Raw genomic sequence first — 26,631 nt, forward strand, 5'->3', positions numbered from 1 at the left:
GGGAAGCCAGGGAAGAGATTGCTGAGCCTTTAGCTTTGATTTTTATGTCATCATTGGCTACAGGAATAGTGCCAGAGGATTGGAGGGTAGCAAATGTGGTCCCTTTGTTCAAGAAGGGGAGTAGAGATAACCCCCGGTAACTATAGGCCGGTGAGCCTCACGTCTGTTGTGGGTAAAGTCTTGGAGAGGATTATAGAAGATACGATTTATAATCATCTAGATAGGAATAATATGATTAGGGATAGTCAGCATGGTTTTGTGAAGGGTAGGTCATGCCTCACAAACCTTATCGAGTTCTTTGAGAAGGTGACTGAACAGGTAGACGAGGGTAGAGCAGTTGATGTGGTGTATATGGATTTCAGTAAAGCGTTTGATAAGGTTCCTCACGGTCGGCTATTGCAGAAAATACGGAGGCTGGGGATTGAGGTTGATTTAGAGATGTGGATCAGAAATTGGCTAGTTGAAAGAAGACAGAGGGTGGTGGTTGATGGCAAATGTTCAGAATGGAGTTCAGTTACGAGTGGCGTACCACAAGGATCTGTTCTGGGGCCATTGCTGTTTGTCATTTTTATAAATGACCTAGAGGAGGGCACAGAAGGTTGGGTGAGTAAATTTGCAGACGACACCAAAGTCGGTGGAGTTGTAGACAGTGTGGAAGGATGTTGCAGGTTACAGAGGGACATAGATAAGCTGCAGAGCTGGGCTGAGAGGTGGCAAATGGAGTTTAATGTAGAGAAGTGTGAGGTGATTCACTTTGGAAAGAAAAACAGGAATGCGGAATATTTGGCTAATGGTAAAATTCTTGGCAGTGTGGATGAGCAGAGGGATCTCGGTGTCCATGTACATAGATCCCTGAAAGTTGCCACCCAGGTTGATAGGGTTGTGAAGAAGGCCTATGGTGTGTTGGCCTTTATTGGTAGAGTTATTGAGTTCCGGAGCCATGAGGTCATGTTGCAGCTGTACAAAACTCTGGTACGGCCGCATTTGGAGTATTGCGTACAGTTCTGGTCGCCTCATTATAGGAAGGACGTGGAAGCTTTGGAACGGGTGCAGAGGAGATTTACCAGGATGTTGCCTGGTATGGAGGGAAAATCTTATGAGGAAAGGCTGATGGACTTGAGGTTGTTCTCGTTAGAGAGAAGAAGGTTAAGAGGTGACTTAATAGAGGCATACAAAATGATCAGAGGGTTAGATAGGGTGGACAGTGAGAGCCTTCTCCCGTGGATGGAGGTGGCTAGCACGAGGGGACATAGCCTTAAATTGAGGGGTAATAGATATAGGACAGACGTCAGAGGTAGGTTTTTTACGCAGAGTGGTGAGGACGTGGAATGCCCTACCTGCAACAGTAGTGACCTCGCCAACATTGAGGGCATTTAAAAGTTTATTGGATAAGCATATGGATGATAATGGCATAGTGTAGGTTAGATGGCCTTTAGTTTTTGACTTCCCATGTCGGTGCAACATCGTGGGCCGAAGGGCCTGTACTGCGCTGTATCCTTCTATGTTCTATATTCTATTTACTTTCCCAAATCCCTGGCAGCCTCCCTCCTTCTAAGCTGCTGTGCAAGCATTCTGCTGGCCTGCTCTCCATACTCATAGATCACCCCCCTTGCCTTTCTCAGCTGCTCCACCGCCCTATCTGTGGTTAACAAGCCAAACTCTGCCTGTAGCCTCTGCCGTTCCCTTAAAAGCCCTGCCTCTGAGGTCTCCGCATACCTCCTGTCGATCTGTAATATCTCCTTAACCAGTCGGTCCGTCTCTGCCCTGTCTACCTTCTCCCTGTGTGCCTGTAGCGAGATCAGCTCCCCTCTGACCACCGCCTTCAGTGCTTCCCAGACCACCGCTGCTGAAATTTCCCCAGGTCGGTGACCTGCAGGTAGTTCTGAATACATTTTCTCAGCCGCTCGCACTCCCCTTCGTCAGCCAAAAGTCCCACATCTAACCTCCAGTGCAGGCGCTGGTTACTGTCTTTACTAACCTGCAGCTCAGCCCAGTGTGGAGCACAGTCCAAGATTGTGATTGCCGAGTACCCCATGTCCACCACTCCTGCCAGTAAGGCCCTGCTCAAAACGAAGAAATCGATCCGGGAGTACACGTTATGCACGTGTAAGTCGAAGGAGAACTCCTTCACCCTTGGCTGCCCAAATCTCCATGGATCCACCCCCCACCCATCTGCTCCATGAACCCTTTTAGTTCCTTTGCCATTGCTGGCACCCTACCCGTTTTCGAGCTTGACCAGTCCAAGCCAGGGTCTATAACTGTGTTGAAGTCCCCTCCCATGACCAACCTGTGCGAGTCCAGGTCCGGTATCTTCCCCAGCATCCTCTTTATAAACTCTACATCATCCCAATTAGCCGCATACACATTTACTAATACCACCTGAACCCCTCCAGTTTCCCACTGACTATAATATACCAAGCTCCCATATCCGAAACTATTCTACCCGCCTCAAACACCACCCACTTATTGATCAGGATTGCGGCCTCTCTCGTCTTTGAATCCAGACCTGACTGACCCAGCCTTTCCTTAATCTAATCTGGTTAGCTACTCTAAGGTGTGTCTCCTGCAATATTACTGTGTTGTTCCTCGTGTCTTAATAAAGCTCGTAGTCTCAAATGTGGAGAAGATGCTTTATTGTGAATTCGTTCTCTCTTCAGAGCTTAACTTACGGCTACCTCAAATGCTGCCTGCTTGTGTGTCTATGTCCTGCTACGAGTTCTGCCTTCCGTGAAGTGTGTCGTCACTTCCTGTCCCTGTGTATATATAGCTCTCCCGTGCTCCCTCTAGTGCTTGCTCAGTTGCATTGCATCTACTCAGATCTACGATCACCACAATTCCCACGTCTGCCTTCAATCCCCTAAGATGCGCGAACACATGTGCCCTCTTGACCAGCCCATTTAACCCTCGAGCATTTCAGGTGATCAGCCTAGTTGGGGGGCTCATTGCCCCCCCCCCCCCTTCGCCGATCAGCCATCTCCTTTTTTGGGCCCGCCTCCAGCCCATGTTCCGCGCCTCCACTGGCCCGCCCCCAGGCAGCCTCCGCCCCAACCTCCTCTCTGTCCCTTGGCCCAAGTCCTTCCCTCGTCAGCAGAACATTTCCCCCCCTCCCCCCCTAGTAACAACACTCTGTAACCCAAGCCCAAGCCCTTAGATAAACCGAACATATGCACACCCCTCACTGCGCTTCCGTGAGCTAGCCCGCCCAGCTAGCTTGGTGGCCCCCATCCCCAGATAGTCTCCCACCTAATGTGTCCCCCCCCCCCCGCTCATACAAACATGCTCCAAAATCAAACAATCCCCACACAATTGCCCGACAGAAAATAAACCTAAACAAGCACACCTCCATCCCCCAACAGTGCAAATGAAAACCTTAACTCACTCAGCTCTACCACTGGTCCCAAATCAATACAGAAGGCATTACAAACAGCTTCCACAAAACGAAAAACAGGAAACATTTTTTTAACAGAACAGAGAAACAAAAAGAAAAAAAAAAATGAACGCTGCAGCCAAGTTCAAAAGTTCTCAGTCCACCACCAGTCTTTTCCTTTTCATGAAGTCCAGCGTGTCCTCAGGCAACTCGAAATAAAAGTGCTGTTCTTCATACATGATGCAGAGATGGGCCAGGTACAATAGTCCAAACGTCACCTTTTTCTTAAAAAGGATCGACCTGCTTGAAGCCTGCTCCTCCACACTCAGGTCTTGATAGACGCGCAGGATACTATTGTCCCACTTACAGCTCCATGTTATATTACTATTTAGCTTTCTCTCAAACCCTACTTTCTCCCTCTTCCTTATTTTTGAACGTTGTTTGCTGGCTCTTAATACCTGACCGATTTTTTAACCTAACACTAATCTGAACTGATCTCTCCACGCATATTCTTTACTGAATAGCACTACACACCATATGCTTCACCCGATATCTGTGTCTGAGTATTTACATTGTGTATCTATCGTTATGTCCTATGTTTTTCATGTTTGGAACAATCTGCCTGGACTGTATACAGAACAATATTTTTCACTGTACCTCGGTGTACCAAATCCAAATCTTTGCAATTTTTACCGTGTTTCTTCTAATCTAATACTATCCTTAACTGCCTCATTTAGCCACGAATGATGCCACCTTCTCAAAGATTCTTTCTTTCTTACTGGGATGAATCCTTGCTGAGACTTATTAAATGGAGGTAAATTTGTGCTCCCGTCTGCCGCGAGCAAAAGCAGCGTCGCGGACACAAAATCTACAAGAGACGGGAAATGAGATTCTCACTGGCAAGATCAAGTTTCCTATTTTTTCCTGCCCATGTAACGCAACAACGGGAACCTCATTTAAATACATTTGACTACATTTTAATATTATTAACAGGCCTTCCGGTCACATGACCCCCTCACTGAATATTCAAACAAAGCTGACGGCCATTTGCGAGGTTCACAACAGGTATTTAAAGACGGGATGCATGCAAGGGGATCCCTTCGGGGGCGCCAAGGACAGTATAACCCCATGGGAGAGAAGGAACATGCCTGGGAAGTGCCTTGGCACTGCCCCTGGCACTGGTTGGTACTGCCCTGGCACCAGTTGGCAGTGCCAATCTGGTAGTACAAACCTGTGTCAGGGCAATGCCAGGGGCGGGCCCTCTTGGAAGCCCTATTAGGGGGTTCCCCTTATTGTTGTGGGGGGATGGAGGGGCCAATGCAATGCCTTTGTGGGGTGGGGAACTTTCCTGTGAAGTGGGGGGGGGGGGGGAACTTGCCTGTGAAGGGGGGAGACCTGCATGTGAAGGGGGAGATAGACTTGGCTGTGAGGGAGGACAGTACCCGCAATATTGCAGCAGTGATGAAGGTGTGTGTGGGTAGAGCCCCGATACTTGTGCGATTTTGGGGAAACCCCCAATATCTCCATGGTGGGGGGAGTCACACCAATGCTAGTGGCGGGGGCCTCCCGTCCAGGGGGGTGGGGGTGTTTAACTTTAGTGCTGATCGGGCACCCTTTAAAGATGGCGTTAACCATGTCCCCAGATTTTCTTCCGCCAGAGTAGCTAAAGATCTGGGGCTGAAATCTCCGCCATCGGGATTCTTCATTGCGCGGGCATCCCGGGGGTTTCCTGGTGGCGTGGGGCTGCCCCATAATGGGAAATCTCATTGGCCAGCCGGCGAAATGGAGAATCCCGACGGCATGCCAGCAGGATGGAAAATGTCGTCCCTGATCTGAAAACTCGACTGTGCATCTGAAGAGGCACACACCAGTTTTCAGTCAGAGCTTGATACTGACAAATTACGGGAAAATTCCGCCCAATATCTCCTGAAAAGTCTGCCACTGCACCTTTACTGTCCTACCTTTTAATCTAAGGCAGGGTATTCCATGCAACCCATCACATATTTCGCGGTGATGGAGACAGCCCGCCGTTGGCCAGCAGTGGGATCATCTGTCAGTAAACCCACATCGGTAGGATGGGAAGATCCCACCAGTGAACAGCTGGAACTCTGGGGCCCTAGTTTTCCAGTTAACGTTAGCTCGCTCATAATCCTATATTACCTTTTATTCAAGTTGATCAAGAGGACTCAAAAGGCTCCAGGAGAAGGCAAAATTGAAGCTTCTCATTTTATTGTAACATCTACTCAGGAAAATGTGCACTGTCCATTTATGTTTATCATCTTTTTCAACAACCTGCTGGATGTCATCAAAAACCATGGGGCGGGATTCTCCGCCCCACCAGCCCTGTTTTCCAAAGCAGCGCACCCCCCTCCGGCAGCGGGATTCTCTGTTCCCGCAGCCGGCCAATGGGGTTTCCTATTGTGGCCACCCCACACCATTGGGAAACCTGCGGGCGTGGGTGTGCTACTGGCGAAGCGGAGTATCCCGTCGATGGAGAATCCCGCAGATGGTCTTTTCACTGATGATAATGCTTGCTGAGAGACAAGTGGCAACAAAACCACTGTAGATAGATACTCACAGAATTCGGCAGTAAATGAATAAATTGTGTACATTTTCAGAGCCAGGAATAACCATGTTGAGGAAACCAGCCCATGCTATTTCTTAACTACCTCCATTTTATAAGTATTGCAAATTTCCATTAAGTAGAAAAATAATTAGCATTGACACTCAGTATGGACATCTTCCCCATTTTAGGGCAGACAAGGAGAATTTATGACTACAAAACTTGTTACAAGGATATGAATCCTCAAAAATGATTTGGCTCACTATTGCCGATTTCAAGATTTTGCTTAGTGCACCACAGCTAACAGGAAGGTGTCAGGACGAGGTGAAAAACGGGTTAAAACCATAAGGAATCCTTGGCTTCATTAAAGAAGAAAAGTACTAAAGCAAGGACTTTCTGATAAAACAATGGTTAGGCCTCAGCTGGAGCGATTGTCTAATTCTGGGCACCACACTTTGGGAACGACGTCAAGATCATGGAGAAGGTGTTACTAGAATGTTACCAGGGATCAGGGACATCAGTTAAGCAGCGATACTAGAGAAGTTGGGGTTGTTCTACATGGAGCAGAGAAGGCTATGACGAGATTTGCTAGAATTGTTCAAGACCATGAATAGTTTTGGTAGAGTAAATGAAGGGAAACTGTTTCCGACGTTGGACGGATCAGCAACCAGAGGACACAGAGGTAAGGTGGTTGGCAAAAGCGCTAGAGGCAGCAAGAGGAACCATTTTTTTAACACAACAATTTTTAAAAATTCATTCATGGGATGTGGGCATCGCTGGCTAGAGCAGAATTTATTGCATTTCCCTAATTGCACTTGAGAAATGTGGTGAGCTGTCTTCTTGAACCGCTGCAGTCCATGTGGTGTAAGCAAAGTTGTTATGATCTGGAATGTATTGCTCTGAATAGGAGTGAAACCAGATTCAATAGTATTATTCAAAAGAGAATTATATAAATATTTGAAGGGAAAAAAATGCAGTGCTATGGCGAAGAGCAGGGAAGTGGGATTAATTGGATAGCTCTACCGATGTGTTAGCACAGGCACGAGAGGCCAAATAGCCTCATTCTGTGCTGTATTATTCTTTGAAAACCTATTTGGTAGGTTGAAAAGAAGCTAGCTATCGTGTTCTTGAGCTTGGTACAGTTACAAACTGTGCTGAGCAGTTGACTTGAGGAGTAGTCCAACTTCATATTGTAACAATGGCTTGTTCATTACCCATTAGATTATGACTGGAGCAGCTGTACCTGCATTTAAACCAGATCTTTAAACTTATGCCAGGAAAGCTACAGGAGTGCTTATACCCTCTGTATCAACTCAAGTGGTCTATTCTAAATGCCATGAATAGACCATGAATCGGGGCACCCTTTAAAGATGGCGTTAACCATGCCCCCAGATTTTCTTCCGCCAGAGTGGCTAACGATCTGGGGCTGAATTCTCCGGAGGAAATATCTCACACACTGCCTCTTCTGTTCCAGAGTTCTCAGTAAAACATTGCTAGAGCTCTATTAAAGGCAGAAATTTAAATACAGTGTCCTTTCCACACAAATGCTTTCGGAGAGCTATGGAAAGCCTATGGCTTATGCTTTGGTAACCTTGTACAATTCTTCCTTCCTGCGAATGATGCTGATTATGTCTTGTTGTTCATCTAATATACAGAATAATATTTGTGAGAAGGCCTGCAAACCTGAATAGGAACCAAGGTTGTAATGTTTACTACATACATTCTTTTAAAGTAAACTATGACATTGAACATACGCAGCAAACATATTTCTTTAAACTGAGACAATTTCCTTTTCTAAATTAAAGACACCTGCATGAGTGAATTGATATTTGCAAATTTGATTGTTTGATATGATTATATCTTGCATGTGTTGTTGATATGTCTTTATGGATATCTCATTGCGCTGGAAATAGGATTTATTTCAGGGGTCCAGTAACTGCAATGCAATTAGTGTAGTTACCAGCATTAAGAAACACATTCTTTCCCCCCCCCATTTAGTGGGTTGACTCCTTCTGGAGCATCGTGAAACAGTTATAAGCATCCCTTCAATTCTGCGTTGAAGCGCACTTATCATGCATGCTCAGTTCAGGTAAGATTTTAACCTAATCAAAACCGGTCCATGCAGGGTTAAAATTGGGTCCTTGGTATAAATATCACAGGGGACATCAAAGCTAATCATTCCTCATAAGAGACCAGAAATATCTCCTATCCAGAGGTTATAGGCTAGAAATCAGACTAAGGATCTCTAAATGATGTTCTCCTTGCTATAAACACGGAAATTAATTCACGCAACCCTATCACGGATGTGGCAGATCGGTTCACTTAATACACATCATTGATCTAACCTAGGACCTTCTGGTCTGTGTAGCTTAGTGCTAGACTAAATGATAGCTTTACCTAATAGGTCATGAGGGAGAGGTGCTTGTAATGTGTGTGAAAAGGGTACAATGCCTGCTTTCATCAGATTTGAATACCAGAGAAGCAGAGCAAATCCGTAATTAAACCACATAAAGTACATGAACTGCTCATCAGGCTCTAACTGCTGATGGCATTTGTAACTACAGTGAATTGCTGATGAGATCCAGTTGCTGTCGCATTGCAACCTGTGCAGTGTTTGTGATGCTTCACCACTTTATTTTTCAGCTGTGTTAAATACTGGTTGTATTTAAATTTAGCAAATTTAGAGTGTTACTTTTGCCAATGGCACAGAGCCAAAATTTAAAATAATTTCCACTGACAATAAAGTTAAGTTGGACAAGAGCTAACTATTCTCGGCTGGTGTTTGTTGCACTTTCAACTAAGGCAGAAATTGTAATATTATCAGTTCTTTTCAGGTTTGACTTTTTGTGATTTAGTCTAATGAGCAGAGGAAACATGTGCTGAGGAAGAAGGACTTGTTAACCTGCTATACTCAAGCATGCCTCCTAGTGGATTGAATAAGGAACTGATGATGTCTATAGAGTTTTCATAGATTTAACCAACCACTTGACTGGCAAAAGTGGCCAGATGCAAGGAGTTAACTGGGGGACAGGAGAGTAATAAGGAAACGAATACCAAAATATTGAATAGTCCGTAATTTCTTGGGACAGAAGTGTAAGTCGCAAATGGCTGAAAGTTTGGCAGACTAGGTTCAAATGCCCTTTAACAATATCAGTTTTTAAAACTCAACCTTTATTTCTTATTTTTTTCTGTTTTGCAATAGACATGGGGAACTTGGGCCGTAATTTTATTTTCCTCTTTTATATTCCATTTTATTTTCTCACCATCCCATCTTCACTCTTTTTGTTTCGCAAATGTTCAACACTTCATGAATTGTCACATTGTTTATCATGCTATTTCTTTTTAAGTAATGTATTAGATGCAGTGTTGCATTGGTAATTGTGTCAAGGAGTTAATGCTCCTGTATCGTGAATTATTGTATGGGAGCTCTTTCGTTGGTTAATGATGCTTGTAAAGCATTATAAAAGTTAGAGACTTTAGACACAACTAAATTTTTATACAACCACATCTCCTCCTTGCTGCCGAATGGGTAGTACTGCACATATTGTAGTAGTGATCCCTGTTTGAGATAGCTTTACACGCGGTAACATTAACTAGAAAGGCATAACACAGTTTTTTAATTGAGGTAATTTTGACATGGTTGAGACATGTTGCCCTTGTGACCATCTGAAATTGTTACGTCTATAAATAATTTCAGAAAAATGTTTAGAGACGGGTTTTTTAACACTTACTTCCAGTTGGTATGGCCAGCTCTGATTTAATCTGAGTAAACTACAATTATTTTAGATGGAATGTATTCAGGGTACTAAATAAGTTTATGTTCTACTCTTTTGGAGTTGTGTAGGTACAATGCATCGGTGTACAAATCGTTTAAAATTTCCCGCAAAGGAGATCTAGCATTCAAAGCTGTCCAGGCTGAAGTAAGGAAATGTCACAGAGTTCCACTTTCCCAGTAATCTACTTTTCAAATGTCAATTTACATGAAAAACAGATAACACTAATGATTTTTACTTTGGTCTAAAGTGTTATCTGATATCTCTGTTCCTTGTCAGTTTGAATAAAAGGGATAATTTTTGCAAACGTTTAGCAGCTGTCAACGTAATACATTAGCAGAATTAAAATCTGTTGGGTACATATCGCTAAGAGCTACACATTTTTGAAAATGAGCACCAGATGTTTCAGGCATACATAAATTGGATTAATTCTCAGTTTGCTGTGTAAGACCCAGTAAACTTGAAATTATGCACTCATTTAGTGTGCTAAAACATTTTAATATGTAATATTCAAAGCTAATTAAAATGTTACTTACAGTAATTGCAGCTGGGATTATCTGTGCCTTTGATTTTGCCCTTTTTATCAATTCTCAGATAAAACTGTGTTCGACAGAAAAGTTTCCTTATTCTTACATCTCCACCTTCCATGTAGTCGTAACTTCTAGTGTGCCGCTCAGGACTGGAGGAACAGTTCACGCTTCCAGCTAGTTGGTCTGGAGTCATGTCATTGCAAGCAAAAGACACACTCCCTGCTAGAAGAATACAATGAAAGTATAGTCTGTACAACAGAGTTGGCAGGATCCATGTTTGCATCCATTTGCGCATTATAGTGCACTGCTCTGGGTTCTCATGAACAACATACTGCAATTTAAAGTATGAATGAGACGATACTGCTAGTTTGGGGTCTCAGCTTCTGCCTGGACTCCGCGACCTTGGGTCTCTTTTTTTATTTGTGGCACTAGCAGTTTAGAATGTGTGTAAGGTTTCTTGAGAAAGTTTATGGTGCTGAGCCAGGGTTTCTTCAGAGAACTGATGCACTGTCAATTTCCACTATAAACAAATCAGTTTGCAGTGGTCTTGAATGTCTTGATCTTCCTTGATATTAGAATCTTCCTTTTGTACAGAGAGCTTTGGCGATAATAAAGCTGCAAGCAGAAGTATCACTTAACTTTAACAAGCTATTACAGTCAGCTGTTACAAATAAATTACAACCATAGCAACAAGCTTTGGAGGTGTATTCCAAAGTTTGTTTTAAAAATAGATCGAGTTGGTTGCCAGTTTTTAGTTAAAAAAACGTAACGCCAACAAAGTACAGTAGGTAGTTTGTTTTTTCAATAACTGCTGCAGCAGTATGATTAAAAAGTGTGATGTTTGTAGCATGGTGTGTGTTCCATGCGAGCACTCCACTGCTGTTTTAACTACTCTGCTAAGCACTGTTGCATAATCAATTCCCCTAAGCTTCTGTACACTTGTCATCTTGTATGCATTCATTCATTAGTAATCACCGCTCTTTTTATGTGGCGAACCAAATGTTTTCCATGGAACTTCCCATGTTTCCCACACACAATTCTTGTTTCAATGTCTAGACCGGCTGGAAACATTCAGAACTACCTCAATGTCAACTACACATGTTTAATCCGAGCCAGCATAATTCAAACAATCCTATGGCAAAATATTTTTGTATGAATAACAACATAACAGACAATTTGTGTATAAAACTTACTTTTCTTTTTGTTGAAGACAAGCTGTGGATGGAAGAAATCCATTGTTTCTCTCCCCCCCTCCACCCTCACATCATCAACTTGTGCGGTGTTGTGGGCTATTTCCTAGTCCAGGAGGATTCCAACAGAATCATAATTGTTTCCATAAATCAAGTGTTAACACGAGAGGGATTTTCTGGGCATCTTGAGCCTGTTGTTGTGCAGTTCTGTTCGATAAATGCCTTTCCCTGACCTCACTTGGAAGTAATTAGATCTTAGCCAGTCAGCTGTCAGTTGGATACACGAACAAAGAAGAAGTGAGGTTCCCTTTGTTAGATGTCCACATGGTCATCAGAGGGAGCTATGAACTCACAGTGGTCTTTCTCATTTCCACATAATATCACAATTCTTTGTTCTCTGCTCAGTAATTCAGATCTGCTCCAATCATGGTAGAAAAATGTGCTCTGTTCCTCCAGATATATTCCCATCTGTTGAACAAACAAGATTCAAGAATGAATCCATGGCATGTAGAAATACAAGTCTTCCTTCATATCCTCAGTGTGCTTTTGGGAATTTTATCCTATCTCAACACAAAGGGCTCCAATATGTTGAAATGCATTTTTTAAAAAATTCTGTGTTAAAACAATTGATCTTTAATTGGCCAACTATTGTTTGCTTGCCACATTGATTGGGAATTATTTTCCCCCCTCATGTGAAGTGGCAGCCGAGGAAATTATACTACCTGACTTTCTTGTAAGCAATGCTATGAAATTAGTTTGTGTAATACCGAATCATGAATTTCAGTGTGGAGGTTGGTGGTATTGGTGAGCAAAGGTTTTACTTGCTTTTTCTGAGTTCAAAACCTTTAAAGGTGCACAATTATTACCACTTAGATTGATCCTGCAACTTGAGGGAAAGTTCTGTAACATTTCTGAGTGACCACCAACAATGTGAAGTATTGATTACAGAGGCTAGCCCTGTGGTATCGGTAAGTTATGGGCATTCTTTTATGAATGTGAAAGACCGAAAGCTCATAAATGCTGCAGGCATGAATGAGTTATAAGCTTTTTCCAAAGGAGGAATGCCTGGAACTATTCATTGCATTGAAATGTTCTGATCATTTGATGGATATATTGCTCCAAGTAAGATCAAAAGTATCTATAGATTGTTTCTAAAACATGGCAAGTTACATCTACTAAGTGTTATTTTATACACTTGAAATATGTAAAATTACCAATCGCTTTAATAGAATGAAGTCTTCTCTTCATTTTGCACATTTAATCGAATTAATACCATGCTTTAAAACAGATTAACTTATTGATGATTAGAAAAACAAATTGGCATGCACGTTGTACTTGTTTTATATCTATGAAAAAAAAGTTGCGTTTCCAACATGATGTTTCTATCTCCATTCTATTTTATCACTTGACACATGCAAAGTTTTCCATTTTAACCTATTTTTCTATTCCCCCCTCCTGGCCGGGGGAAGAGCTTTGAACTGAGAAGTCAGTGTGTACCTACCCATAAACATCTCCAGGGATACCATCATGACCTACTAGAAAGTAGCTATGAGCAATGTGGTAAGCGACCCCTTTGTGTCACACTTTCCCTCCTTTCTTTGAACAACCCAACCCAGTAAACGTGCCCTGTAGGGGTAATCGGAGTGTGATTTTTTTTGTTGTTGTCAGGAGAGGGAATAAAATCATGGTTTCTGATGTGCTGTCCAACACTGTGGTGTTATAGCTTCAGAATCTTTGTTTAATTTCTGATATATCACAGAGCTTTATTTCCTTTGACAACTTCACACTCCACCCATTATTTTTCTTTTATGTGAACGTGGCACCTCCAAACCTCCGGTTTTAAATACTACAGAACTCAAAAGATCTAAAGTTTCTTTTTAAAATATTGAAATCTATACTGTAATTTATGGGAGAATTAAGTAGAAGAGGAGTTAGCGATCTGCAAAGTAACCTTCTTTGAGAGGGGGCTTTGTTTTCCTAGAACTTCTTGGAAGATTTTAAGTACACTTTAACCTACCTGCTTACAGTAAATGTTTATCAGTCCAATAGTTAAATGTTGGACTAACAGTGAGGTATTCTTTAATTCCTGCCATGACTGATATTTATACTCAGCTACAGTCAATGGATGAATTTTCAAGGTTCTTCACTGTGTTGCCACATAAAATATTCCATGTTGAGTGAGGAAAAAGAGGATCATGATTTTTTGACCTTGACAATTTTTAAATCCGTAGATAGGAGCTATTTCTGTACACCCAAATGTGAAGCTGCACTCAAAAAAGGCTTGGATTGGAAATAAGGCTGCAACGTGGACACCCTGATTCTCCAGCTTTTGCTCCAAATTAGCAAAGTGTTGCTGGGAATGCAGAATTAATTTTTGTGTAATTTTCCAAGCCAACAAAATGGGTTAAAGTTCAGCTCCCAAAGACTCTGGAGCCAGCAGCTAGGAGTGTTACCAGGATGATTCACCCTCATGTTTTTCCATCGTCTTTGGGAGCTCAGGGGCGGGATTCTCCGTTGGTTGATGCCGAAATCGCAAAACACAATTGGGCAGAGAATAGGTTCCAACGCCAAATCGCAATTCTCCGTCACCTTGATAGAGGCGGCAATGTGGTCCGAAACGCACATACAGTAAATACCGTTTGCATGTCATTTGTGGGCCAGGCACGGTATTCTCTGGGGCCTCTGCGATGCTCTGCCTCCGATGGGCTGAGTTCCCGATGGCATGGTTCATATGTGCTTTTAAAAATAATGAAACCGGCGTCATGGCTACTGAAAGAGAGAGAGAGGGTACGGAAAGTGTCCAACATCGCCATAGTTTGCTCACAGTTGTGCCGGTGGGCTTCTGCCAGGGCCGGGGGGAGTAGTGGGGAGTGGCAAAGAGGTAGGCTGTGGGATCAGGGTGGATGGGCATGGAACACCATCGCCGCATTTGCAAACAGCCATGCAGCTGCACATGCCACTAACAGCCAACTATGAACTTAGGGCCACGGGTTGTATAGGGTCTCCCCAGGCCACCCCCCTCCAGATGCCCTCTGGCCCCAGCCAACCCATCAGCTTTATGGGCGCACTCCAGCACAACCAGTGCAATCTTCTTCGCTGAGATGAGTGTGTGTGGGGTGTAATGTGTATATGCGGCTGCAGCTTCTCAGTTTCCCGAGTGTCAATCACGGACCCAATGAATCCCACACCGTTTTTCATTGGAATCAATTGTGTTCCACGTGGCACCGGTGCTAGCTGAATCATAAGAACTAGGAGCAGGATAAGGCCATCTGACCCCACGAGCCTGCTCCCCCACTCAATGAGATCATGGCTGATCTTTTGTGGACTCAGCTCCACTTTCCCACCCGAACACCAGAACCCTTTATTCCTTTATTCTTCAAAAAACTATCTATTTTTATCTTGAAAACATTTAATTAAGGAGCCTCAACTGCTTCACTGGGCAGGGAATGCCATAGATTCACAACCCTTTGGGTGAAGAAGTTCCTCCTAAACTCAGTCCTAAATCTACTTCCCCTTATTTTGAGGCTCTGCCCCCTAGTTCTGCTTTCACCCGCCAGTGGAAACAACCTCTCCACATCTATCCTGTCTATTCCCTTTATAATTTTATATGTTTCTATAAGATCCCTCCTCATCCTTCAAAATTCCAATCAGTACAGTCCCAGTCCTCGTAATCGTAATCCAACCCCCTCAACTCTGGGATTAATTTAGTGAATCTCCTCTGCACACCCTCCAGCGCCAGTAGGTCCTTTCTCAGGTAAGGAGACCAAACCTGAACACAATACTCACTAACACCTTATACAGTTGCAGCATAACCTCCCTCGTCTTAAACTCCATCCCTTTAGCAATGAAGGACAAAACTCCATTTGCCTTCTTAATCACCTGTTGTGCCTGCAAACCAACTTTTTGCAACTCACGAACTAGGACACCCAGGTCCCTCTGCACAGGAGCATGTTTTAATATTTTATCATTGTGGTGAATGTATTCACCATAATGCATGCATGATACCATAACCTATGACCTGGAAATGGTGATATAAACTGCTTCCAGGTACTGTATTGTAACCCCGGTATGGCTCCGCCTCTTGCTCCGCCCACACCAGGGCCATATATAAGCCGGCCTCTCGGGTGAGCCATCGAATCTCCGTAATGATCGAGAAAGCGACCACGTACAAGGCGGCAGTCGCAACTCTCAAGGCACACTTCGGGAAGCCCGTAAATGAGGGGTTCGCCAGACACCTCCTCACTACTCGCCGTCAACGCGCCGGAGAATTGCTGGATGAGTATCTCGAAACCCTGACTCTACTCGCGACGAACTGCAGCTATCAAGATGTGACGGCGGAGGAACATATGAACTCACAGATCCGGGACACCTACGTGGCGGGGTCCGCTCTAACTATATCAGGTAGCGCCTGCTGGAAAACGGGACCTCTGACCTGCGGGAAACGGTAAAGCTAGCGACCTCAGTAGAGGTGGCCTACCAGAACCTCAGCGCGTTCCCCGCGGGCCTGCCGAACCCCTTGTGGACGCACTCGTTGCGACCCCCGTCAGACCCGACTACATCGCAGGCCTGTGCCATGCGTCTGCCAGCCCAGCCCGGGCGACCGCAGTGCTACTTCTGTGGCCATGGCCAACTCCCCAGGCAGCGCTGCCCAGCCCGCACATCAACGTGTAGCGATTGTTGGAAAAAGGGGCACTTCGCTAGAGTCTGTCTGGACGGCCTTAGGCCCAGAAATCGAAAGCACGACCCATGGACTCGCAGCCCCACAGACCCCGCAATGCGGCTGCGTGCCTGCCCGGAACGCCCCTCAGCTGCGTCATCGGCAGCGTGCGACTCATGGGGGCCGCCATTTTGGCCGCCGGTCCCGGCACCGACCGACATGTGCGACCGATTGGGGTGGCCATCTTGGTCGGCACCTTCGCCCCAGCCCGACTCGTGCGACTCAAAGGGCCCCTCCCCTCCACCAACCGGAATATATACTTTCACACCGTCATCGATGAGTACTCCCGCTTCCCCTTCACCGTCCCCTGCCCCGACATGACCTCAGCCACCGTAATAAAGGCACTGCACAGCATCTTCACGCTGTTCGTTTCCCTGCCTACATCCACAGTGACCGGGGCACATCGTTCAGGAGCGATGAGCTGCGTCAGTACCTGCTCAACAAAGGCATTGCCTCGAGCAGGACTACGAGCTATAACCCGCAGGGAAACGGGCAGGTGGAGAGGGAGAACCCGACGGTATGGAAGGCCGTTCTTCTGGCCCTTAGGTCTAGAAGTCTCCCAATCCCCTGCTGGCAGGAGGTCCTCCCTGACGTCCTCCACTCCATCAGATCGCTCCTCTGCACGGCCACGAACGTGAACCCTCACGATCGTTTGTTTGTCTTCCCCAGGAGGTCCATCTCCAGGGTCTCGCTTCCACCTTGGCTGAAAACCCCGGGACCAGTCTTTCTCCGGAGGCACATGAGGAGCCATAAGACTGACCCCCTGGTCGAGAGGTTCCAACTGCTCCACGCTAACCCCCAGTACGCTTAAATCGTGCACCAGGACAGAAGGTAAGATACGGTCTCCCTAAGGGACCTGGCGCCAGCTGGTTCCCCGCCAACCCGCCCCCCCCGCCTACATCCCCCCTCCCCGCTGCCCGCCACCACTCACAGTGCCCCATACGCCCCCTGTGTCTCCTGTATTGTCCCGCGCCGACACTGCCGCCACCCATCACCCCCTACCCTACCCCCGCACCCCAAACGTCTCCGACACCTGGACAGAGGCTCAAGCTCCAGACACAACGCCCCTGGAGTCACCACCTGCGACAACTGTGCCCGCTGCACCGCCAGAGCTGCGGAGGTCGAAGAGAATGATCCGGCCTCCAGATAGAGTGAATATGTAATGACCCCACATCACCCCCGCTGGACGTGATTTCTTTAACAGGGGGTGAATGTATTCACCATAATGCATGCATGATACCATAACCTGTGACCTGGAAGCGGTGATATGAACTGCTTCCAGGTACTGTACTGTAACCCCGGTATGGCTCCGCCTCTGGTTCCGCCCACACCAGGGCCATATATCAGCTGGGCTCTGACTCTGGCTAGGCAAGTTCATGACTAATAAAGCCTACTGTTCGCTCGCTCTCTCTGCCTCACTGTGAATTGAAGGTATATCAATCATTTAAATAATAATCCCTTTTGCTGTTATTCCTACCAAAATGGATAACCTCACATTTGTCAATATTGTATTCCATCTGCCAGACCGTAGCCCATTCACTTAAACTATCTAAATCCCTCTGCAGACTTCCAGTATCCTCTGCACTTTTTGCTTTCCCACTCATCTTAGTGTCATCTGCAAACTTGGACACATTGCACTTGGTTCCAACTCCAAATCATCTATGTAAATTGTGAACAATTGTGGGCCCAACACTGATCCCTGAGGGACACCACTAGCTACTGATTGCCAACCAGAGCAACACCCATTAATCCCCGCTCTTTGTTTTCTATTAATTAACCAATCCTCTATCCATGCTTCGACTTTACCCTTAATGCCATGAATTTTTATCTTATGTAGCAACCTTTTGTGTGGCACCTTGTCAAAAGCTTTCTGGAAATCCAGATATATCACGTCCATTGGCTCCCCGTTGTCTACTGCACTGGTAATGTCCTGAAAAAAATTCCATTAAATTAGTTAGGCACAACCTGCCCTTTATGAACCCATGCTGCATCTGTCCAATGGGCCAATTTCCATCCAGATGCCTTGTTATTTATTCCTTGATGATAGATTCCAGAATCTTTCCTACTACCAAAATTAAGCTAACTGGCCTATAATTACCCGCTTTCTGCCTACCTCCTTTTTTAGACAGTGGTGACACGTTTTCTAATTTCCAATCCACCGGGACCACCCCAGATTGTCGTGAATCGATGCAGGTTTGGCGCCAGATTTGCTATCTTGAAAGTCTACAAATTCTGCTTTGGCGTCAACACTTGGTCTCAGAAACGAAGAATCCCGCCCCAGGTGTTTCCCAACACAAAAAATGGAAAACTGACAGTTTAGGAAAATATAGGCAGAAAGCCAATCCTTGTAGTACAAATTATTATGGCTATATTATGCTGTACCACAGTACTTCCCAGAGAGCTTGAGTTCTGTCTTATTATTCTAAATTATTTTTCTCTTGATAATATGCTAGTAATAGCAGGGTCATTTGGGACCTCAGGGGATGGTCATTCACACACTTTGTGAGTCACCCCAGACCGAACTAACGGTTCTGTGCTCAAGGTAAAGAACCATGGCCAATGGCTCAGAAAGAGCAAATTTTTAGTGATGGAAAAAGAGCTAGAACCTCGATGGACAATGGCTGCTTAAAGGCAGGGGATCCTTTGCCGAGAGGACGTTACTTTTAAGTACACATGAGAAAGACAACAGGAAACCAGCTCCTGTCCTCTTTCCATCGCCACATTGCTCATTGAAGTTGAAAATGGAAGGCTTTTTCGAGTAACTGAAGAGAATGGCGCAGGACTGCAAGGCACGGAGATTTGAACAGAGGAGCTGCACTAGGAAGATCACCACTACATAACAAGTCAAGATTTACAGAATTGGAAATACAGAACTAAAGGTCAACAGAGTAGAAAATAAAAGGGGGGAAATATTAAATAAGGGCGACACAGCAGTCTGTGTAGACAAATGTAACATTGTACCTAACACTGGACCAGAAATTGCTGCAATGTTGGGTTTTATGGCGGCAAGTTGAATTGGACTTTTCTGCTCATCATTGACCTCATAATATATTTTTGCTACAAATTAATAGGCAAGGATAGGATAATAGCGCATCTGGGAGCTCATGAATATCATGCCAAAAAGCTTATTTCCTTAACCAATGAAGAAAAGAACAAAGAAAAGTGAGAGTGAATGATGGAGAAGGAATTACAACCAAGTGAAGCGTAAAGAAACAAAGAGAGTAATAGAAGGCAGAATTTTATGGACTCTCTACTGGTGGGATTTTCCGATCCCGCTGATGACAGTCGACTTTTGAACGGCTCGTTGCATTTCACAGCCCTACCCCTGCCACAACAGGGCTGGAAAATTCCACCCAAAGAGTGGGAAAGAAAAAGTGGGTCACATAAGTGAAAAAATGGAGAGAGAAATTTTTAAAATAAAAAGGGAACACTCAGATACGTTTGGTAATTGGTATCATACTGATCCTTGAGAAATCAATGATCAAATGGCAGGATAGGTGTGTTAGATGTACAAACCTTCTTGACTGATGCACTAGAGACCCAGTCTTTCAGCTATCAGGACCAGAAACATTGGAATACCCAGTGGATATATCATTGCACTGTTTTCAGAGGAACATAACATTGTTAGATGGTAAAAGATCAATGACAGTCTGGTTTGCTTTATACCATTCTATAGACACATTATATGATAATGTCGTTATTTTGACTAATTATAGCAATCAATCTCTGCAAATTAGTCAAACAAATTACAAATTAGTCGACAAAAGATGCAGTCATGAGGGCCTCCTTAGGTTGAGTGTCATTGGAGGCCCTTTAATAATGTCATTAACAGGTACTCTATGACATTAATTAATAATCATAAATTGTTGCAGCAGGAATAACTCATAATAATGTAGACATCAAGCAATTTCACTATCACCATCAAGTTGAACAGGAAGGTTCATGACAAAACTGCTCGCGGTATATCTTTTCTCTGTAAATTCCTGGTTTTTTTTCCAGAAATTAATCATGCAACATTGTAATGATATGACTTCCCAAATTTCCGGTCAATGTCAAGTAGTGCCAATTACACATCAATACATGTGCCAGAGTCAAATCTCCATTTGATTCCAGCTTACACTAACGTTAAGGGTTTGACAACTCCTTTCGGAGTTTTTCTCATGTCGCCAGGACTCAGAATCTGATGGAGTATAACCCCAGTTTCTGACTGGAGAGTGTCATCAATGTTTATCGACATTGTTCTCTGAAAGTTCTCAGTTTCCGTCCTTCTTATTGGTTAAGGGCCTTCCTCATTGGTTAAGTATCATCTTCCTGATTGTGTTAATTTTCTAGATTTTTAACCAGTTCAAGTGGTGAATAACAACTGTACTGCTAGCCCACAACCACAATATTATTAAGTTCAATGGTGGCTCCAAGTTCCACACAACAAACTTAGATTTATATTAAACCAAAACAGAAAATACTGGACAATCTCAGAACAAAGAACAAAGAACAAAGAAAATTACAGCACAGGAACAGGCCCTTCGGCCCTCCCAGCCTGCACCGATCCAAATCCTTTATCTAAAACCTGTCTCCTATTTTCCAAGGTCTACTTCCCTCTGTTCCCGCCCATTCATATACCTGTCTAGATGCCTCTTAAATGATGCTATCGTGCCCACCTCTACCACCTCCGCTGGTAAAGCGTTCCAGGCACCCACCACCCTCTGCGTAAAAAATGTTCCACGCACATCTCCCTTAAACTTTCCCGCTCTCACCTTGAAATCGTGACCCCTTGTAACTGACACCCCCACTCTTGGAAAAAGCTTGTTGCTATCCACCCTGTCCATACCTCTCATAATTTTGTAGACCTCAATCAGGTCCCCCCTAAGCCTCCGTCTTTCCAACGAAAACAATCCTAATCTACTCAACCTTTCTTTATAGAAGGTCTGACAGCATCTGTGGAGAGATGAGATTCCAAGTCTGGTTAACTCTTTGTCAAAACTTTATTACAGGCGCCAGAATGTGGCGGCTAGGGGCTTTTCACAGTAACTGCATTTGAATCCTACTTGTGACAATAAGCGATTTTCATTTTCATTTCATTATTTATAAACATCTAAGAGGTGCTTTCACTTCCACTTTTACTCAGCAGAAACTATTTAACTGCTTTTGATGTGGTCATGAGCTGTCACTCATAACTCGATGTTTATAAATATCACAGTAGGGTTCTTGAAATCCCTTCAAGTGTGAAGGGAAATGAAATTAAACAGTCCAGACATCCTGCCAGACCCAGGACCTGATCGCGATGCTCCGACCCCCTGCTGGTAGCAGGATAGAGGTCCACACGTGCCGGCGGGGTATGTAAATTAATTAAAATGGGCCTCAATGACCCATTTACATGCATTTATTGGGCCCAGCACCCTATGCTCTGGACATCCATGATTCTCCGGTCCCCATAGCTGGGAAACACGTCGGCATGGATCACTGTAGTCTCTACCAGCATGGCCCTGTTGTGGTGGCCCACCGCGAGCGTAGATTCGACTAGGTCCCTTACTGGGTATAAATCCGGGGCGGGAATCTCCCGTACCCGGCGGGGCAGGGGGTCCCGACGGGACGGAGTGACGTGAACTACTCTGACGTGGGTCCGCCCCAAAGGTGCGGAAGGTGCGCCAACCGGCGTGGAAGGCTTTTGCCGCCACGCCAGCCAGGGCTGAAGGGACTCCGCCAGCCGGCGTGGGTCCGCGCATGCACGGGAGCGGCAGCGGCTGCTGACGTCATCCCCGCGCATGCGCAGGGGAAGGGGTTCACCTACACGTCGGCCATCACAGAGGCTGCCATGGCTGACGCGTAGGAAAAGAGTGCCCCCATGGTACAGGCCCGCCCACAGGTCGATGGTCCCCGATCGTGGGCCAGGCCACCGTGGGGGCGCTCCCCGGGGCCAGATCGCCCCCTCCAGGACCCCGGAGCCCGCCCACGCCGCAAGGTCCCACCGGTAAGGGACCTAGTCTAATCTACGCCAGCGGGACTGGCAAAGAACCAGCGGGACTTCAGCCCACCGCGGGCCGGAGAATCGCCGGGGGGGGGCCACTGCAAGCGGCCGCCGACCGGCGCGGCACAATTACCGCCCCCGCCGAATCTCCTGTGCCGGAGAATTCGGCGGCCGGTTTGGGCGGGTTTCACGCCACCCCCACGGCAATTCTCCAACCCGGCAGGGGGGCGGAGAATCCCGCCCCCTGTCTCTGAGAATTCTTTCCAATAATTTATCTATTACTGTCATGAGGCTCACTGACCTCTAGTTTTCTGGATTATCCCTGCTACCTTTCTTAAACTGCGGTACCAGATTATCTATTCTCCAGTCCACTGAGACCTCACCTGTAGCCAATGAGAATACAAAGATGTCAGTCAAGGCCCCTCCCTTGCTTCCCTCAGTATTCTGGGTAAATCCTATCAGACCCAGTAGACTTATCTACTTTAATGTCTTTCAAAATACCCAATACCTCCTCTTTGATGTCAACCTGACCCAGACTATCCGCACACCCTATCCAAGAACCATCTTCCACAAAGTCCTTTTCTTTGGTGAACACTGATGCAAAGTACTCATTTAATACCTTCCCCATTTCCTCTGGCTCAACACATAAATTCCCCCACTGTCCTTAAGTGATCCAATCCTTTCCCTGGCCACCCTCTTACTTTTCCATATGAATAATAAGCTTTGGGATTCACCTTAATCCTACTTGCCAAGGAATTTTCATGACCCCTCCTCATGATCCCTAGAATGAAGAGCTTGTTGTATGAGGAACGGTTGAGGACTCTGGGTCTGGGGATAAGGGGATCAGGGGTTATGGGGAGAAGGCAGGAGAATGGGGATGAGAAAAATATCAGCATGATTGAATGGCAGAGCAGTCTCGATGGGCCGAGTGGCCTAATTCTGCTCCTATGTCTTATGGTCTTATGATCTCCTAGCCCCCCTATCTTCTCGCTTAAGTACCTTCCTACTTTCTTTATACTCCTCAAGGGTTTTAACTGTCCCCACCCTTCAAGACCGGTAGCACAGTGGTTAGCACAATTGCTTCACAGCTCCAGGGTCCCAGGTTCGATTCCCGGCTTGGGTTACTGTCTATGCGGAATCTGCACGTTCTCCCGTGTGTGCGTGGGTTTCCTCTGGGTGCTCCGGTTTCCTCCCACAGTCCAAAGATGTGCAGGTTAGGTGGATTGGCCATGCTAAATTGCCCTTAGTGTCCAAAATTGCCCTTAGTGTTGGGTGGGCTTACTGGGTTATGGGGATAGGATGGAGGTGTAGGCTTGGGTCGGGTGCTCTTTCCAAGAGCCAGTACAGACTCGATGGGCCGAATGGCCTTCTTCTGCACTGTAAATCCTATGAAAAGTCTCCTTTTTCTTTTTGACGAGGTTCACAATATCCCTCGTTATCCACGGCTCGCTAAACTTCCCATACTTTCCCTGAACCCTAATGAACTGTCGCTTGAAAACTCCCACATTGCATAATTTCATATGATAATGTACACAGTATATATTTTTTTAAAGATATTTTCTTCCAATATACGAACATCAATTTTACATCCAATCAAAATAAAGTATACAGTTTGTACATTTTTCCCCTTTTACTCCCCACACCCCACTTCCCAGCCCTACGATAAACAGCTCCTCAAATATTGCCATGAACGTTCGCCACCATACCTCCTTCCAATCCCCTTCAGGCAAATTTGGTTTTCTCCAACCAGATAAACTCATACAGATCGCCCAGCCAACCTCCTCCTGTGCAAGAGTGAGTTTTCCGCCCCCCCGGAAAGAAAACTCTCATCCGAGCCTGAGTCATGTGGACCCTATGCACCACTTTAAATTGTATCAAACTCATTCTTGTACAGGAGGAGGTAGAGTTCACTCGCCGCATCACCTCACACCAGAGTCCCCCATCCTATCTCCCTCCCCAGCTCCTCCTCCCACTTCCGCTTGATCCTTTTCACTAATGCCTTGCCCTGCTCTCCCAACAATCCTCAATCCTACCCTTCCTCACCTCATTTTCTCCAGTAGCATATACTCTGGTAATTAGGGAAACGAAGACTGCTCCTTTTGCGCTGCAGGCCGCCGCCGTGCGCATGCGCGGACACAGACCCGGCAATTCCCCGGGGCGTATCGGCAACTGGAGCCGGGTGTTCTACACTACCGTCTTGCTAGCCCCCAGCAAAACGGAGGATCGGTGGCCGTTATATGGGGGCAGAATCAGAGAATCCAACGCCATGGGTGCGATTCTCCGCAAATGCGGCGAGTCGTAAAGGCTGCCGTGAAACTGGCCGTGTTCCATGGCAGCCTCCGCGCCCCCTCCCGGGACCCGATTCTCCCCCCCCCGGGTGGGACTAGCAGCGCGGCCCCGTGAAGCACGGCATCGCGGGCTTAGCGACCGTCGCTAAGCCCGCGCGCCAAGCGTCATGGCGGCTGACGCGCACGATGACGTCAGCCGCGCATGCGCGGGTTGGACGGCTCCAACCCACGCATGCGCGGATGACGTCATCACGCATATGCGTCAAACCCGCGCATGTGCGGGCCGTCATGCCCCTCAGCCGCCCCGCGGACTGATCCTGCGGGGCGGCGGAGGTACAAAGAGTGCACGGGTATCGGACACGCTGCCCGCGGTCGGTGCCCACCGATTGCAGGCCCATGCCATCCTTGGCACGGCCGTGGTGCGGCCATGCCAATCGGTGCCATGGTTGTCCGGGACGGCACTTTGCGGCCGTTTTCACGAACGGTGAGAGCAGGTGTGTTTGCGTTCGTGAAAAGGGCCGTAAAGGCCAGGGAACTCGGCCCATCGGCCTGGGGAGAATCGCTGTTCGCCGTAAAAAATGGCGAGCAGCGATTCGTGTCGTGGGGCGGCCGTGGGGGGGGAGAATAGCGGGAGGTCGGGAAAAATGTCGGGAAGGCCCTCCTGCTATTCTCCGACCCGTCGTGGGCAGTGGAGAATCGCGCCCCATATTCCTGACTTCCTCCCTCCATGGCCGATACATCCCATCCATTCCGCCCCCAACTCAAACCTATGATTCCCAAACAGTAGTGTCAGCACCGACATGTGGCCCAATTTAAAGTGCCTTCTCAACTGATTGCAGGTATTAATAGTTGACTCCACCACCGGACTGTACGCTGCATGTTATTAGCACATCAAACTATTAGAATTGCCCAGTAATAACCTAATACCCAATATAAACATAACACTGTAGGATTTGAACTCACATCTCTTCATTGAAAGAGTAAGATAATGGGCTGGATGCTCTATTTGGGAGACTACAGCTGGAATTTTCCGGGCGTTGCAATTCACTTTTCCCGGCAGCAGCGCACCCACGCCCATGGGGTTCCTTGCAGCGTTGGGTGGTTATAATGTGTGGTGAATGTAACTTAGTAATTCACACTGTATTTTCCAATACCATTGTAGGCGCAGTAGCGTTATCCGACCACTAGGGGGAGTAGCTCTGGGAATGCTCAGGGGTTTGTACAGGGCTCCATCCTTGGCTCCGCCCACGGCTCCTCCCCCTAGACTGCTGTATAAATAACCGTGTCCAGAGCCAGCCTGCAGTTCATCGAGAGTTCAACGGGTAACAGGCTGGCTCTGTAGTAAGTAGATTAAAACCACTGTTCATATCTTAAAGCACGTGTCTCGTGAATTGATGGTTCCATCAATTTAATCTACTTAAGAACAGTCAGCATTGATCATGGAATCAGCCCTCAAGCCTGGAAGCCTGGAACTCGACCCACAGGATGCAGACGCAAAAGAAATCTTCTCCCACTGGCTGCGGTGCTTTAAGGCCTACCTGGCAGAAGCGAGCACAGCCGAAACAACAGAGGAACAGAAGTTAAGTCTACTGCACACGAGGGTGAGCCACAGAATCTCTAAACTCGGCCGGTTCATATACTGCAGCGCTAGCGATACTCGATAAGATGTATGTAAGGCCCATTAACAAAGTTTACGCACGCTATGTGTTCACGACTCGCCGCCAGCGGCCTACAGAATCATTCGCTGAATTTTTAAGTGAACTCAATAATCTATCTAATGACTGTAATTATCAAGCGGTTACCGCAGCTGAACACAGAGAACTTGCTGTACGCAATGTTTTTGTAGCGGGCCTCAGGTCTAATTATGTGCGTCAACGACTGCTGGAAAAGGGGGCCCAAGACTTAGAAACAACTGCGGAAATTGCTACCACGATGGAGGTCTCCTTCCGCAGCCTCACCTCGTTCCCCGCGGACCCCGCGACCCAATCATGATCCCCCGACCAGCGACTCCCCCAGTCCTGTGCCACACGGCCGCCCAGCCACCATGTTGCCCCAGCCAGCCACTATGCTGCTCCAGCCAGCCACTATGCTGCTCCAGCCTGCCATTTCTGCGGCCAGAATCAGCACCCGCGGCAGCACTGCCCGGCCCGCAGCGCGTCCTGCAGCAGCTGCGGGAGGAAAGGCCACTACGTGAGAGTGTGTCTCGCAAAAAGGGCCCCAGCTTCCAACTCCCCAGCG

The 26,631-nt window shown here is 46.4% G+C and overlaps 2 protein-coding genes across 3 annotated transcripts in view; one reads left to right on the forward strand and one right to left on the reverse strand.

The window, feature by feature from the left end:
- Positions 1–11,742, reverse strand: part of fgf7 (fibroblast growth factor 7) — a 107,387-nt gene extending 95,645 nt beyond the window's left edge. Inside the window, exons 1-2 of one of the 2 annotated variants that reach the window (XM_038813263.1) lie at positions 11,427–11,742; positions 10,240–10,455 (exon numbers count right to left, since the gene is read on the reverse strand). In XM_038813263.1, coding sequence (XP_038669191.1) covers positions 10,240–10,455; positions 11,427–11,469 — 259 coding nt within the window. In that variant the 5' untranslated portion in view covers positions 11,470–11,742. Of the gene's footprint in view, positions 1–10,239; positions 10,849–11,426 lie in introns of both variants that reach the window. The other variant, XM_038813262.1, reaches the window with a different exon arrangement.
- LOC119974891 (protein FAM227B-like) overlaps positions 1–26,631 on the forward strand; it is a 396,828-nt gene that overhangs the window by 276,053 nt on the left and 94,144 nt on the right. The gene's annotated exons all lie outside the window — the stretch shown is intronic.

This window comes from Scyliorhinus canicula, chromosome 12 (assembly GCF_902713615.1).
Source record: "Scyliorhinus canicula chromosome 12, sScyCan1.1, whole genome shotgun sequence".
NCBI classification, from domain to species: Eukaryota; Metazoa; Chordata; class Chondrichthyes; order Carcharhiniformes; family Scyliorhinidae; genus Scyliorhinus; species Scyliorhinus canicula.